This window comes from Bemisia tabaci, chromosome 1 (assembly GCF_918797505.1).
Source record: "Bemisia tabaci chromosome 1, PGI_BMITA_v3".
Lineage (NCBI taxonomy): Eukaryota > Metazoa > Arthropoda > Insecta > Hemiptera > Aleyrodidae > Bemisia > Bemisia tabaci.
The window spans coordinates 37,403,502-37,420,480 of NC_092793.1; the positions used below are offsets into that span (position 1 = coordinate 37,403,502).

The 16,979-nt window shown below is 40.2% G+C and overlaps 2 protein-coding genes across 5 annotated transcripts in view; one reads left to right on the forward strand and one right to left on the reverse strand.

The window, feature by feature from the left end:
• Positions 1-4,243, reverse strand: part of Phm (Peptidylglycine-alpha-hydroxylating monooxygenase) — a 100,236-nt gene extending 95,993 nt beyond the window's left edge. The window contains exon 1 of the mRNA XM_072300545.1: positions 4,044-4,243. Coding sequence (XP_072156646.1) covers positions 4,044-4,163 — 120 coding nt within the window. The 5' untranslated portion in view covers positions 4,164-4,243. The remainder of the gene's footprint in view (positions 1-4,043) is intronic.
• Positions 4,244-6,380: 2,137 nt separating this feature from the next.
• Positions 6,381-16,979, forward strand: part of LOC109041973 (putative RNA-binding protein EEED8.10) — a 55,541-nt gene continuing 44,942 nt past the window's right edge. For 2 of the 4 annotated variants that reach the window (XM_019058503.2, XM_019058502.2), the window contains exons 1-2: positions 6,381-6,580; positions 7,604-7,701. In XM_019058503.2, the coding sequence (XP_018914048.2) occupies positions 6,517-6,580; positions 7,604-7,701 (162 nt within the window). In that variant the 5' untranslated portion in view covers positions 6,381-6,516. Of the gene's footprint in view, positions 6,581-6,670; positions 6,961-7,603; positions 7,702-16,979 lie in introns of those variants that run through there. The other 2 variants (XM_019058501.2, XM_019058504.2) reach the window with 2 other exon arrangements.

The window sequence follows — 16,979 nt, forward strand, 5'->3', positions numbered from 1 at the left end:
GTGGTGGCAAAGGAGGCGGTAGTGACAAAAGAAAAATGCGGCTTACCGTGCAGTACAGCTAATAAAGGAAGAAAGTGCTAATAAGAAAGCGAAAGAATCAGAATGCTAATAAAGAAATCCTCAGGATGCGGAACAGCTAAACTCCAAGCAGCTTCGACGTACAAGCAGGACGTGACAAAACAGACCAGCACTAGTGACCCAAGGTAGATTTACACAGGTATGGAAAAGTTGAAAATTTCCCATGAGCCTCAGTACGTGTCACATGACCTCGTGACGTAGGTTAAGGGGCCCGTTTTTCAATTAAATTACAATCAAATTAACATTCAAACGTTTGTGCGTTTAAACGCTAAAATTAATATCGTATAACCAAAATTGTGCAAAAAATCCCACAAAATTTTGACAAACGATAAACCGAACATAATAAATCAAAATAATCAAAACATACAAAATGGCTGACGTTAAGGGGCCGCTGGAGAGCCAATCAGAGGCCAGTTGTTAAGTTCTGTCCATACCTGTGTAAATCTACCTTGCTAGTGACCTACATACAGGCCGGTCGGTCAGCTGATCGCAAGCAGCGTGGTGCGCGGAGCGCCCTCAGGCGGCGGTCGGGCGAAGCTCGCTAGGAACAAACGCCGCGGAGAGAGACTATACGTCGCGGTGCAACGCGTGTTGTCCGCGTGCGTATTGCGGGGGAAACTTCCGAGTTTCCAAATACCTGGTGGATCCGCTGTGGCGGGAACAACATTTTTAAGAGGAGTGGAGGTGCGTATCAAAAAATGCTAGTCGTCGATCGCTGGTTCAAGAGAATTTGGAGCTGATTTTACGGCAAAAATCGACGTGTTATTCGACACTGCTTTATGTAATGCTCTAGATATCATGGAAAATGAAGAGGATAAAGCATTTTTTATTCTTCAGCGAAAACCTGGATGAGATGCATTACTACCGCCAACTTACAGCTGATGTTGATTGCTTGGCCTCGCCCACGAGGATAAATGACACATTAGGCACCATATTTCAAATCTTCCCCAGTAGCCGAGTGGTCTAAGGCTTTGCCTACGGGATCAGCGAGCGGAGGTCAATTCTTGACGTTAACCATATTTTTTCGATCAGCTAATATTACATTTTTGATTACAGCAAGTAATTGTGGTGGGGGGGGGGGGCTGTGGTGGTGGGATTGTAATACCAGAAAATGTAAGTGGGTAAGCCAGATTGAACCACTCGAATAAAACTTTCCCATTGATGCCTTGTCAAATGCTCTAGTGAAAAGGAGGGTTAACATGGACACTATCAGGGATTCTACATTTTTCATTCCATATTGGAATTACCAGATCAGAGGTTTTCCACGCACTGCTGTTGACATTCATGTGCAAACACTTCACATGGTACAAAAACACTTGGAGCACTTCCCGAATTTAGGGCAATTTTCTTTCATCAAATTTTTCTTCAACTTTTCCAATTAAATTTACACTAATCGCATTTGATCGCGTAAAAGGTTTACTTTTCGACAACATCGCACATATCTTTTTAATTAGTCAAATACCAGTGGTTTCCGGTACCTCCGGTAGGTGAGAATTTTCTGTTTTGATGATCAACAGGTATGTTGACAATAGCAGTTTTTATTTCCCAGAGATTTTCAGGGCTGTTCTGTAGTTACGGCAAAGTTTCCCCACTTACGCTCCTAATCGTACAAACTACTTATGTATTTGTCACTCTTTTCATCACTTCCTTGTATGGCTCATATTTCCTCATCTATATTGAAAAAGTATAATGCATTTTCATTATGGATTGAAAATGTGGATGCTTTTCCACCGGATATCCCCCTCCCACCCTACCGTCCGTTCCTCTACGCCGGTGTAATGCGGCGATGCGCAACCCTGCCCCGCGCGCGCGCTCAGCGGCCGGCGGCCGCGGCGCGCCCCTAGCCTCACGTCGTCATTGGGCCGTTTGTGAACTTACGCTTCAAGATACGCCAAAACGGACGAAATTTCCGCCCTAAGGACCGTAACTTGCAATTTTCCTTCAGAATTGATATGTCGCTTGCCAAAATTTTTGAATTTTGGGTTTAGGCCCTTTAGGCCCTTTGAGGCACGGGTTAAAATTTTTTTAAATTTTTTTCCTTTTAGGGGGTTCATTTAGAGACTACATAGAAACTTTTTAGGGGTTGACCAACTTGATTTTCGCAAAACTCAAAAATAAGCTACACCCTAACGTACTATTTTCTCATGTGTATCCGATGTTATATACAAATAAAACAATTTTTTTGTCTCAGAACTAGAGAGTTTTAAATCAGATACGTGAAATTTTTAGGAAACTCCATTTCAAAAAATCGGTCGTGATTGCTACTCTCTTTGACCACACAGCAAAACTTATGATCCACTTTCCGAATCACTTCTCTTGAACTGCATTTTCTTATTCTTCCTGTACGTAAGTTTTTTCCAATTTCGCACCCTGGAAGATGAAGTTTACTTCTTGAAAATCCTTTTAGACCTAACCTGATGAAAATCCAGCGAGTTTCCGGAGAAGCCGTTGTTCTAGATAATTAATGATGCTTCGACTGATTATTATCGACGTGCTTTTCCACAACAATGTTACACTTTAATTAATGGAGCCCATTAATCTTATAAACAACAAGAGTTCTGGAGAAGTGTGGTGATGTCCTGAATAATCTGGTCGATTATGCTGTGCAGTCGCTCACATCATGAACTCTCATCAGCCGTCAAATGAGGAAAATGTATTGTTTGGGCGCTGCAAGAAAAATACTGTGTTCTCTGACTGCAATATACACTTATCAGTAACCTGAAGCGCAGGGAGGGGAACTTTGTTTCTTTGTACAACTGGTTGCGGAGAGAAGGAACATTGCCAATCCTCTACACCAACTGAGAGATGAGGACCTTGCACCTCATCTCATACTATGGGCTACATAGATTTTTGAGTTATGTCCACATGAATGAACTTCAATCTCATTGCAAGTTACAGCATTGCCTCAACTTATGTGTCACCTGAGCCCCAGAATGCATTCCGATTAAACATTACATTACTTTTTGCATTACATTTAAACATTCGGTCAATGCTCAGCCATGGACTAGCAGTCTTTTGAAGAAAAGAAAAACACACTTCACCTAACTCTCGCTTGAGGAAACACGCTGAACATCATAGAGACAAAAATTTTCATCAAGCGCCACGAAACATCCAAAATTCATCAGTCCCCACAGGCAAAGTCGGGGAAGGTGATGACTGTTGTTTCATTCCATCTGCGAGATTATAATTTGCCTCAGTCAATCCAATGGCTAGATAGGGGCATGCGCCAACTCCACTTATCTCTGAAGCATTTGTGCGTCATTACTATCCACATGAAAACCTCTGACTCTTGCAGAAGCAAGAACATGAGCTTAAATAAGTTTTTTACTTCTTTAAACCTTGCAACACTTCAATTTTCAACCACACAGAAATCACAACCACATATCAAACACAGATCATAACTGATGAATAGTTTTAGAAATATACCATCATAAGCGGATGTTTTTAAGGTGAATAATAGCAAACGACGGTCTGTGCAGAGGCTTAAATATGTCGTATGCGCTTGCAAACCAAAAGTAAACAAATGCCAACTTATCTGACAACACCTCTAGGATTGTGCGACTGTTTTCAGCCATTCATACGACTTCAGTAACCTGATCTAAGTACACAGTTCTTGCAATGAAAATGAAACCAAAATTAGGAGAAAATTTCCCCATACTAAATCGATGATGCGAAGTTAGGTTCTTTCACAATGGGAAATGCCATGCACAACAACTTTAGCAACATCCGATGACGCTCACTCGATTTGAATTTCCATTCATCATAGCTGAATTTAGATACAGTTGTGACATACAGAGAACTGAGTCTGATTGTCAAGGAATTTAAAGGAAACATGAGGTAAAGCTGAATTGTTGTTGAATTAAACAATATGTATACACTGATTGTAAAGAGAGAAAGATTCTTCCTTTAAATGCCCACTCACAACTCACACCGACTTACAACAAAAAGAGAAGAGAAATACTCACGATGAACGGATGAATATTTGGCATCAGAAATGGAAACTTCTTAATAACAATAGCACTGCATGTGTTACGGCTTGCAAAAGCTAGAATCACGAACAGAAAATAAGAGTATTTGATCACCATATTGAGTCAGGATTTGAGAGAGTTCGGGATCGCTCGCAGTCCCCAGATCAAGGCGGATAAAGAATGGTGGTCGCATTTCGATTTTGGCTGCCATCTTGAAGCGTTGTGACGTCAAGAGGGTTCGGGTTTTGCCGTGCAATCCGAGGTTGAGTCGGCCCCCCCGGCCTCGGCCAGCCCATGTACCCGATGTACCCGATACCGTGTGACGTCCAGAGGGTACGAAATGCGACCACCATTCTTTATCCGCCTTGGTCCCAGATGGTCCCAGCCAGCTGCATAGCTGCATAGAGAAAAGGTGGTGGAAAGACAGCCATCTTGAAGATTGGCTGTGACGTAGAAAAGTACATAGACTGGCGCGCTATTTAAAAAAAAGTACATTTCATGAATGCAGCGTGAACTCCGGAAACCATCTCGGCAAAGTAAATTTCATTCAAAATGTGTTTGTAGTGTTTGTGATTGATTACAGGCATCGTATGTTCTTCTAAATAAGTTTAAATTAAGAAGCCCGAGTACCGAACTGCGTAGGGAGTACTAGAGTACCTATATTAAGAGAGAGTATGGCCACTGGAGTTACCACCTCTGATTGGCTTAGCCATCTTAGGCTGAATGGAGCCCTTAGGACCCAAAAATGGCGGACGCCATAAAGTTAATGTAATGCAAAATGATTCAAAATGTAGTTGTCTTTGCTTATCGTAACGAGAACTTTACCCAAATGCACTATTGCGACTTTTTTACATATTTTTAAGGCTAATCGTGTGCAATTTTTGAGAAAAATGATTTTAGATGTAGTAAGGTTGGCAGCAAGTGCGGTTGGTGATAACCGTCAAAAGTTGGCAATGACCCCCCTCCCATCATCAAAAACCAAAACAAAGCACCGCCATTTTTGGGTCCTAAGCCTCTCCATGGGACCCAGTGGCCATACTCTCTCAATATAGGTACTCTAGGGAGTACCGTTGATTACCGTTGATTAGAATAGAGTACATAGAGTCGTAATGTACGAGGGAGAGCTGGCGCCACTTTTAAGCATTTTCCATGTCCCGAATTCCGAGACTCCTGTGTGACGTAGAGTCCCTTTATACCCAGAGTTACGACAACTCGATTATCAGCTGACTGGCAGCCGGCCTTGGCTGGCCATGGAGGCCGAAACGAGTGCACCCAAATGAACGATATTGAGGGATAAGGATCAGGAATCCTGCGATGTCTGTCACACAAAAACAACAACATCAACAAATTGATCAATTAAAAAGAAAATGAGATTGGTTTGTGAATCATTTCTTAATCTATTTTCATTTTGGATCGATGGAAATAATAATTTACTCTTGATGAACCACAATTAGGTAATGTTTTCATTATTCTTGTTCACATTCGAGGTACCGCCATCTTGGTGCACTCGTTTCGGCCTCCACGAGCGAGAACCAATCAGAATTGGATTTTTTTTTAGGCCACTTTCAGCCCAATCCTGGCCCAACCAAAAGTGAGTTGTCGTAACTCTGGGTATAAAGGGACTCTAACTCCGGAGAATACTATCGGTGCTTAATATTATCTCAAACATGCTTCAGATGTCAAATTTTGAAATCATCCATGTTGTGAATACCTATCTATTAATTATACCTGTATCTTTCCCTCTGCTTTATGCTGCTTATTAGTACATTCTGTGCGCATTGGGGGAACTAGTTGAGAGGAGGAGGGGGGGGGGGATAAATCTTACCCTCACATCTGACTTAATTCCTAAGAAATATGAGGGATTTTGCTAAGTTAGCTGTGTTGCCAGACTTTCATTGTGGAAATTATAATTGTACCAAAAATATTTCCATGTAAAGATGAACCATCAAGCTAAAACTTTAACTAAACATTCGCACAAATTTATCAATTTCTTTTTGTGGCACAATGGTACAACTTCTGGAAACTTCCTGTTAATAGGTAAATACGAGGCACTTAGCACATTTCTTGAAAAATTTGCTAAAACAATATCTGTGCACATTTCTACTTTTGATAACTTAAACCTTCAAAAGTACATAACAATCCAAAAAGTGGTAGATGCGCAGGAAACGGAAATGGATGGGAGAGCTGGGTGGGGTAGGGAGGCGGCGGACGATAGGATGGGTTAGAGTAGGTATTGGGAAGAGAGTGCTCGAAGCTCGAACTGCCCTGAGTTCCCGTCGCGCGACGCAGCCATCTTGCCTGCACATCGTAGGGGGTCTTTGCCTGCAAAAAGTAAACATCACACGAGCCCATCCGGAGAGCGTACGGACCTTTCAAGATAGGAGCACCTGGGAACACTGGAGACCTGTATAATACGAGCACTCCGTCTTTATATTATTTCTTATTTCTTCAATTCAGTAATTTCGATTCTATGGCTGCATTGCGCGGAAGTTTTGGCCTCCTAAGGATAGGTGTTTGGTCAGAGTCTCCAAGAGGTGAGGTCATTCCTGTCATTCATTTGGACTTTTACTCTCCTTGTTGGATAACTTGTCAGAATAGCACTCTTCGGCTATCTTGCCAACAAAAATTTCAAGTATTATCAGATGAGTTTTTACATGTACCTGCACAGTTTTAAAATATTATGCTCCGCTTTTTCAAAATGCGAAAAGAGCTCCCAATGTCGCTCAACACCCTCAAGCTCTCGCCACTTAAGTTTCATTGCGGAACATGGTCCTCTGCAGAGCTAAGTAGGCAAGGAAGACTTAGGAATGTTCAACTTTGAGTAAACAACACTAGTTGATCATCTGCTACTTAACACAAGCCCTTTCAATGCGCATCTATCAAAGCGAGTCACAGCATACAGGTTCAACACAAGGTAGGATTGAAGGAAGATAGTTCACACCTACTAACTCCAACTAAACTCTTGATTCTTACCAATACATCTTAAATTCTGATCGGATTCAGATCTCAAAAGAGCTCACTCCTACAAACCCTGGCCAGTACAGAATCTTACAATTAAGGCTGCAGGAAAGTGCTGTTTGGAAGAGACGTATTAATCACTTGAGCTTTTATGTCGAATATACCTATTTGATAAAAGAATGTCAGTTCCTCTTAAATGTTGAGTATATTCATCAAGAAAAAGTTAGCTTTTCGACCATGCCGTGATGTGCTGCTGCCTGGCAGATGAAACTGGAACTTCATACGTGTCTACTCAACGTTTTTACGTTGACTGCTGCCGTACAGGGTAGCGTAGGCGAATCACAGGGTAGTGCGAAATTGTGAAATGCGCAGTCTTAAGCAATGTGAAGGCTAAGAGTTTTCTGAACCTCCGATGCTTTGCTGCATGTAGGTACTCATGATTCCGCTAAACCACTTCAAGTACCCATTTACCCTCAATAATTTTCTATGTTCAATGAGCGTTTAAGATTGTGTTTTCCTAAAATTTTCTGTGCAATTGAGACACGTTTGTCCCATTATTCCAACTCTTCATTCACTGCTGTTACCTTTTATCATTTCAGAGGACCGAACTAGAAATAAAAATGAAGTTAACTATGATGACAACACAATTGATGGAGTACCCTTGAGGAAATTATACATCAAGAATGTCCCCTGTGGCGTAAGTCATTTTTTTTCATTTGTCCCTCAAGTAAATGAAAAGTAATTAATAGGATTAAGACCTCCCACGGTTCGTTTGAACCAAAGTTAAATGAAGAGTCGATGCACTCATGATTTCTCCTCAGAACCTTGAAGTATGATGTAAATACATTGCTTTAAGACCAAAACGAAAATATTCTGTCGACCTCTCGGAAAATAAGGCCGATTTAAAGGTTTCTAGCCCCGAATCGGCTGAAAATTGCTGATTACAGAGCAATTATCCAATACTTATGGCTGTACTCTTTGTTTTTTGAAGTTGTGGGGGCATTGAGGATAGGAAAAGGCCTTTTTCTTCCTTCACCCCCCCCCGCCCCCCCCTTCCATGAAAAACCATTTATACCCATGCATATGCATGCGCTCAAATTGATATGCATGTCTTGCTAGTTTGAGTCGGTGGATTGGACCCAAAGTAGAATACCAATGACCAAACTCGAAAATTGCATAATCGCTTATTGCAACGTTGCAGATTTCCCTCTATTATTTTTTACGGCCGAGAATTTTGCAGAATTTCAAGGAAAACTTCATTCGTTTTTTTTACAACGACATTAAAATTCAGTGGAAGTAATTCTCTCAAATCTTTCCTATGGTTCGTCTATAAATGAAGAAAGTAGAAAAATATGCGAGCAGAAACTCTGAAACGTCACAATAAAGATGCGTTTAATATTTGAGTTTACCTTTCAATATTCTTTAAAATGTATTAAAAATACAGCAGGATTGATTGGAATATTTGAAGAAAAAATAGTCTTTTTCACAAAAATAGAAGGTTAGTTATATTGAAAGCATTTGAATACTATGAACAGAAACAACAGGGTCTCGGCTTTTATAGTGAGCAAGCCCCTGAGAGTGTCCATCAAGATTTTAAAGCCACATGGCTGAAATACAAAGTAGCAGAAACAAACCCTAACTACTTAACTCAATTGCTACGCGCAGTTTGCGAGTACAATTCACTGCATCTGTAATCTCGTGGGTATAATCATCTTTACTTAAAAAATTATACTAGTATGCGTAATTATTTTTATAATTCCATCCTTAAATGATTTTATGCGATTTTTATATGATTTATGCTGCTTTGTTGTGCCATATTCATTGTTTGCTTATATGCTTCCATTCACAGTAGATTTTTTGCTTGATTGCTAAATTGCTTTTCTGCCATTCTAACATGGTTTATGCTTTGCCATATTTTGTATTCAAATGCTTTCAATAGGCATAACTAACCCTCTATTTTCGTGAAAAAGACTATTTTTTCTTCAAATATTCCAATTAATCCTGCTGTATTTTTTAATACATTTTAAAGAATATTGAAAGGTAAACTCAAATATTAAACGCATCTTTATTGTGACGTTTCAGAGTTTCTGCTCGCATATTTTTCTACTTTCTTTATTTATAGACGAACCATAGGAAAGATTTGAGAGAATTACTTCCACTGAATTTTAATGTCATTGTAAAAAAAACGAATGAAGTTTTCCTTGAAATTCTGCAAAATTCTCGGCCGTAAAAAATAATAGAGGGAAATCTGCAACGTTGCAATAAGCGATTGTGCGATTTTCGAGTTTGGTCATTGGTATTCTACTTTGGGTCCAATCTACCGACTCAAACTAGCAAGACATGCATATCAATTTGAGCGCATGCATATGCATGGGTGTAAATGGTTTTTCATGGAAGGGGGCGGGGGGAGCGAGGGACGGGGGGGTGAAGGAAGAAAAAGGTCTCTTTCTACCCTCGATGCCCTCACAACTTCAAAAAACAAAAAGTACAGCCATAATTATTGGATAATTGCTCTGTAATCAGCAATTTTCAGCCGATTCAGGGCTAAAAATCTTTAAATCGGTCTTATTTTCCGAGAGCTCGACAGAATATTTTCGTTTTGGTCTTAAAGTAATGTATTTACATCATACTTCAAGATTCTGAAGAGAAATCATGAGTGCATCGACTTTTCATTCAACTTTGGTTCAAACGAACCGTGCTCTTTGAGCGAAAGTCGGTAAGGGTTGAAATTATCAAAAGGTCCTTAAACTGGACAAAATTTTTTTCAAGTGAAACCGAATGGGTTTGGAGGGTCAGAGCTAAAAAATTCAATTTTGCCTCAAAGTGGGACACTTCAATAGAGTACTGTAATCTCATGACATCTAAGTACCATCTTTTCTGAGCGACACCAAAGATGAACTGATTCGCGAACTTCCATTTTTCAATTTCTGCAGTGTTTTTACCGAGCCCCCCCCCCCTTCCCCGATTAATTGCGGACCCGAGACTATGGAACGGCGTTGCGGACCAAACCTAAAACGCACGCACAACACAGAAAATAAGTGCGGCACAGTTAAATCTCTAATGTCACCCAGGAAATGTTGAATATTTCACTATTTCAGTGCTTTACCGAGAATGTTGTGTGCTACGAGAAATTTCGATATTTGAACCTAACCTCAAATGCTGCGTCGCGCGCCGAACTTCGATAGATCGAAATTCTTCGCGACGCACAACTATTCACTTCTCTCCGGGGAACGCACAATCTTTTTTTTTTTTTTTTAAATCAGAAAACCGTTGGAGGGGAATAGCTGCACTGTTGCCAAGACTATATCTGAAAAGCATACAATTGTGTTTCACTCACCCAATTTTTTCGAGATCACGCTTTTCGACCCCTCTTGAATCTGAATTCACAACCATCACAAGATTAACAACATCAAATTGTCTCCTATCAGCAGATCGCAACTCTCGGCAAGCCCGAATTTTGAAAGTCTTGGCAACCACGCCATTATTCCCCTCCAACGGTTTCCTGACGAAGAAAAGGAAGACGTAAAAATGTTGTGCTTCACGCACTTCGCGCAGAAGTTCGATCCATCGAAAGTGCGTCGGTAGTATTTGAAGATATTCCCGTAATTTCTTGCGCACAACGCGTAATCGTTAAAGTATGGAAAGGAGGGGTATCGATAAGGGCCGATTTTGGCCCCACTTCCAAAAATCATCTGAACCCATATTTTAAGTGCTCTAGGGTAGGTGCATTCTGGCGCATAATATTTTTGCGATTGGGCATCGTTTTCCTCTCAAAACAGCAGACTCAATTTTTCGACTGAAAAATGGTTTCAATTTTATGACAAGCCCAAAAAAGCTTTGTTTCATGAATACGGGAGGTCCATTCACGTAATTTTTTGCGTACTTTTCAATGGAACAATTGAATATTGTCTAAATTCATCATTAGTGGGTCATTCTGGACATTTTCAACGATTTTTGGGGTTTTTGGCAATTTTTCACCTGTAACTAGAAAACGGTTAATTATGCAACAAAACAATGAGTCAGTTAAGTCATGTTTTTTTTATTGTGTCATTCGAAAGTAGTAAGTGACCGAAGCTTAGATTTTTTCCCCCAAATTTTTTTGATGACTGCTAACGGGAGAAAAGTTTATTCGAAAGTGCCAAAAATTAGGGTGGCCTAAAACGGCGTTTGAACTGCGCGCTCGTAGGTTCCGCATGTACACGTCACGATCAATATGGCAGCGGAATGCGTAGTGGAAGAATACACGGCGGCGACGCGTTGGCGGTAGGTTTTTGTTGGTCAATTGGAGGTTATGTCGGTTACTTTGTTTGAGATTCATATCCATTGTTCTTAATTCTCTAAGCTTTTCAATCAGAATGAGATACAGGTGTATGTAGAATATGAAACATTCACACAGAACTTACTTAACCTCAAACGAGAAATCGTGATGTCAAAAACGGTAGCGTGGCGGTAGTAAGCAGGTTGGCTTCGTCGCCGCCATCTTCCCGTCTATGACGCGGAGATGCGGAGATTCACGGCGGTCGGTTCAAACACGTTTTCAAGGACCCCCAAAAAGGAAGCGTCATATCTCCGCGGAGACATTTTTTCGTGAAATTTTAACATGCGCATCGTTCTTCTCGTACCGAAAACTGTAAGGTCCGACTATTTGCAGGCAAATCCCTCCCGAGCTTAACTGACTCATTGCAGATTCAAAAAGAGCGTAAAAAATCCGTCAGAAATCATTGGTTAGACATTTTCTCAGCTTAAACCGTCAACACAAAAAACAGCTCTAAACTTGAGAAAACCTAGAAAACTGCATTTTTCACGATTATTAGTCTTCATTAACACCCAGCACAATTTTGCCACATCACCAAAATTCAACAGATTAAAGTTACATGTCAGTACATGAAACACGCCAAAAATTACGGTGTGGAAAAATTGTGCTCATTGATAAAAATAGACTTTTGTTGAATAGTACCATCCTGAGTACCTTGAATAAAAGATGAAAATTCTCTAACTCTCCGGGAAGATTCGCCAATCATTCACGGGATACCTGTATCCGGGTAATTTTTTGCGTACTTTCGATTGGAACGAGTGAAAATTGTGAAAAATCATGTTAAGTGGGCCATTCAGAGAATTTTTCACGATTTTTGGGATTTTATTGTGGTGGGGGGAGGCACGGTGCGTTTTAAACAATTTTAATGCGGTCAACATACCACCCGCGATTTTTTTGCGGAAATGTCAACTAGAAGGCCTACTGATTGAGGAACAACAAACCGCGAAATCTGTGATGGGGCCGTTTTTGAGAAAATGCGATTTTTCGCTTTTTTGGCGGGAATTTCGGGTCAAGGCGCTGAAAAAGTCAAGTTAGGCTGTTTTTGTAGTTCGTAAATGCATATCCTATACATTTTGAGTCAATCAAGTGCCAGTAGATAGCTATTCGTGCATATTGCCCAAAATTCATATCCTTAAATCCACGACTTTTGGGTTTTTGGGGGGTTAGTCAAGGAGAAATCCGAAAAAAAGAGGGTTAACCCGGAACAAATTGCTTAACAAACTTTTCCTACGTAAACTTCTTCAGTAGGTCCTATTGAACAACATACCAAAAGTTTACCACGGTTCGCTCCCGGAACACCCCCCCAAATTGCCTAAATTTCAAAATGGCGGCCATAATAAGGCCTCTGGGAGTTCGATTTTTTTAAAAATACGCATACAGTGTCATGTGAGGTGTCAAATTCCTATGTAATTTTGGTCGTAGATTTCAAATATGAAGGTGAATTTTTGAAATGTTTACGTGACATCCCTAGTATACTAGGGACTTCACCCTCCTGCCTTTCAAAGCTGGCCGCCATCTTTGCATTTGGAGCAATCCCTTTGACTTGAGGGCTTTTATGACTTCATAAATGAAATCTACGACCAAAATTACATAAGAAATGATACCTCACTTGCCTTATCACGCGAACTTTTTAAAAATCCACCCTCTTGACTTTCAAAATTGGCTGCCATCTTGGATTTGGGGTACCCCCTTTTGATCAAGGGACTTTTTTGACTTCATATTTGAAATCTACGACCAAAATTACATAGGAATTGACACCTCACATGACACTGTATGCGTATTTTTAAAAAAATCGAACTCCCAGAGGCCTTATTATGGCCGCCATTTTGAAATTTAGGCAATTTGGGGGGGGTGTTCCGGGAGCGAACCGTGGTAAACTTTTGGTATGTTGTTCAATAGGACCTACTGAAGAAGTTTACGTAGGAAAAGTTTGTTAAGCAATTTGTTCCGGGTTAACCCTCTTTTTTTCGGATTTCTCCTTGACTAACCCCCCAAAAACCCAAAAGTCGTGGATTTAAGGATATGAATTTTGGGCAATATGCACGAATAGCTATCTACTGGCACTTGATTGACTCAAAATGTATAGGATATGCATTTACGAACTACAAAAACAGCCTAACTTGACTTTTTCAGCGCCTTGACCCGAAATTCCCGCCAAAAAAGCGAAAAATCGCATTTTCTCAAAAACGGCCCCATCACAGATTTCGCGGTTTGTTGTTCCTCAATCAGTAGGCCTTCTAGTTGACATTTCCGCAAAAAAATCGCGGGTGGTATGTTGACCGCATTAAAATTGTTTAAAACGCACCGTGGAGGTGGTTTGGGGTTTTTAGGGGGCTTGGGGAGCATATTTTGTTTGTAATACAACAAAAACAATAACAAATTCAGAAAGAACGCAAAAAAATTCGTAGAATTCGATACTTGACCACTCCTCTCTCAGCTTGGACAGTCCTACCCGAAAAACCGGTCTCAAACTGAGAAACGGAAAAACCAGGCCTTTGTCTCCACACCCCAGTCATAATTACATCCTTGTCAGTTAACAGGTTAGAACGTTTAGCAGTATACAGGGTGTAACAACTAAGTGAAAACAAACTTCCAGGGTTATTCTATGGCTCAAAATAAGCACATATTGTTCACAATAAATAAGGAGAAGACCTGCATCATTATCCACGTTGCTATCCCCTCAGACCACAACATCGTCAGAAATAAGCCGAAAAGCGAACCAATATAAGAACCAGGCAATCGATAACGCAAAGAAGTGGGGGATGAAAACCATGAGTTGTTCCCGGCACATAATTGGAGCAACAGGCACCATTTCTAAAGTGCAGCTAAGGCAATCTCAGAGATTCCGGGTACTACCACAACCTCAGCAACTCTCCAAAAGACATTCATCTTGAAACAGCTCAATTGTAAGAAAAAGTCATGGACTGAAGTACCTGAGAAGTGAGGTGCACTCGTGGTACTTCGGCCGCTAGAAAAATTTGCCGTCTCCTTAAGACGTGATGTAAGGTCAAAATAATAATGAATAAAAATTATCCTGCACACCTGTAATATCACTAATCTTCTAAAACTCAGGCAGTGACTGTATTTTTATTTTTAATTATGTGACCGACTGCTAACTTAGTGGTTTATGCTCTTTTACTTTGACAAACTTTTTTTAAAATTTTTAACAACTGTTACGATTTTAACATCTTTTTTCGATTTTAACACCTTTTTACGATTTTAACACCTTTTTACGATTTCAACACTTTTTGAAGAAATGTTTTATGAACCCTCAAATTATAGCATTTTTAGTAAAGGCTCTAGCTTTTGAAAACTTGCTACGGTCACCGTCTTTCAATGAGTTTTATTCCACAAACGTATTTTCTGTGTAAAAGTACTTAAAATAGTAATAAAAACAGAAAAAAAAAAAAAATCATTGGAACGGGTTTTACGAAAAAAAACGTAAAAACCTTTTGTTAAGCTAGTGATGTAAATTATGACTGGGGAGCTGGAGAAGAGGCCGGTTTTTCCCCGTTTCTCAAGTTTGAGACCGTTTTTCGGTAGACAGTCCAAAGCTGAAGAGAGTTCAAGTATCGAAATCCAATCGAATTTTTCGCGTTCTTTCTGAATTTGTTATATTTTGTGTATTTAACAGACAAAAAATGCTTTTCCAAGCCCCAACACCCCGAACCCCACCCCCCCCCACAGAAAAACCCCCAAAACCACCCCTAAAATCTTGAAAATTCTTTGAATGCCCACTTAACATGTTTTTTCACAATTTTCACTCGTTCCAATCGAAAGTACGCAAAAAATTACCCGGATATAGGTATCCCGTGAATGATTGGCGAATCTTCCCGGAGAGTTAGAGAATTTTCATCTTTTATTCAAGGTACTCAGGATGGTACTATTCAACAAAAGTCTATTTTTATCAATGAGCACAATTTTTCCACACCGTAATTTTTGGCGTGTTTCATGTACTGACATGTAACTTTAATCTGTTGAATTTTGGTGATGTGGCAAAATTGTGCTGGGTGTTAATGAAGACTAATAATCGTGAAAAATGCAGTTTTCTAGGTTCTCTCAAGTTTAGAGCTGTTTTTTGTGTTGACGGTTTAAGCTGAGAAAATGTCTAACCAATGATTTCTGACGGATTTTTTACGCTCTTTTTGAATCTGCAATTGTTTCGTTGCATAATTAACCATTTTCTAGTTACAGGTGAAAAATTGCCAAAAACCCCAAAAATCGTTGAAAATGTCCAGAATGACCCTCTTAAAGTGAGTTTAGACAATATTCGCCTGTTCCATTGAAAACTACGCCAAAAATTACGTAATTGGACCTCCCGTATTCATGAAACAAAGCTTTTTGGGGCTCGTCATATAATTAAAACCATTTTTCAGTCGAAAAATTTAGTCTGCTGTTTTGAGAGGAAAACGATGCCCAATCGCGAAAACATTATGCGCCAGAATGCACCTACCCTAGAGCACTTAAAACATGGGTTCAGATGATTTTTTGAAGTGGGCCGAAATCGGCCCTTATTGATACCCCTCCTTTCTCGCAGCGCACGACATTTTCCGCGAAGCACTCAGATTTTCCTGTGCAGCGCATATTTTTTGTGTCGCTCGTGAATTTTTTGTTGCGCGCGCGTTTCAGGTTTGGTCCGCAACGACGTTCCATACCGAGACTACTCTACGAGGCCCGGCTGAAAAGAGAACTTCTACGCAAATCTGCCAGCTTTCAACAAGTGGTTGAAATCCCATCGAAATAAATTAATGGGATTGTTTTTGAATCTTTTTGGAAGCTGCAGCTTCGACTTTGGCTTTTGAATCGAACTGAGTGCCTTTGATATGAAGGCTCCATTCAGGACCAAAAAAACCCAAAAATCTTAAGGAAATACGTGAGGACTATAATGAAGGATGAGTAATGGTCTCCAAATCCAATCGCTCAATGATGACAGAAGTTTGATGACTGCAATGGGGTCGGGCATCATCATGCTGTAACAAGAACTTCGTGCATGTTGGTTGTAGGTATTCTTCGAACCCTGGATTTTAAAAGTTATAACATCCCACCGTACATGCCGAAATTGGTATTGGACAGCCTCATCTGTCACCCGCAACATCTTCCTTCAACGTGTTGGAGAGAACATGTTGGAAGTTTGGCAACACTGTAACATCAAAGATGGTTCAATTTTGCCAACCAATAAGATGTTAGAGATGTATTACGTTTACTCTCAGAATATCTGTAGTTTTTGCCGAAATCTTCAATGGCTCTCAAGTTATGAGCTTGGAGCGTTTCTTTTCAGCGGAGCTCCTTAACATCTTGTCTTATTTACAGATTGATTCCTATTTTTAATATGTACCGAAGTCAAGGTATTGCATTCTGTAAATGAAGTTACGTGTTGAAGTTTTTTTCAGTGAAAGAAATGATTTTCATCCATCAATTGCACAGTATACCTTCCAACCATAGACTTAAGTGAATGCTGCTGGAGACAAAAAACACAATTTCTGAAAGACCATTAGAAGATGCCGCATGGCATTACCCACTGACAACTGAATTAACAAATAATGGGGGGGGGGGGGGACAAAAAAGAAAATTAGAAAATGTCAAACTCCTAGAGAACCATGTGGGTATCATCGTTGCTTCAGTCATTACTCACTGGGAGCAGTTGACCCGATCTTGTCACT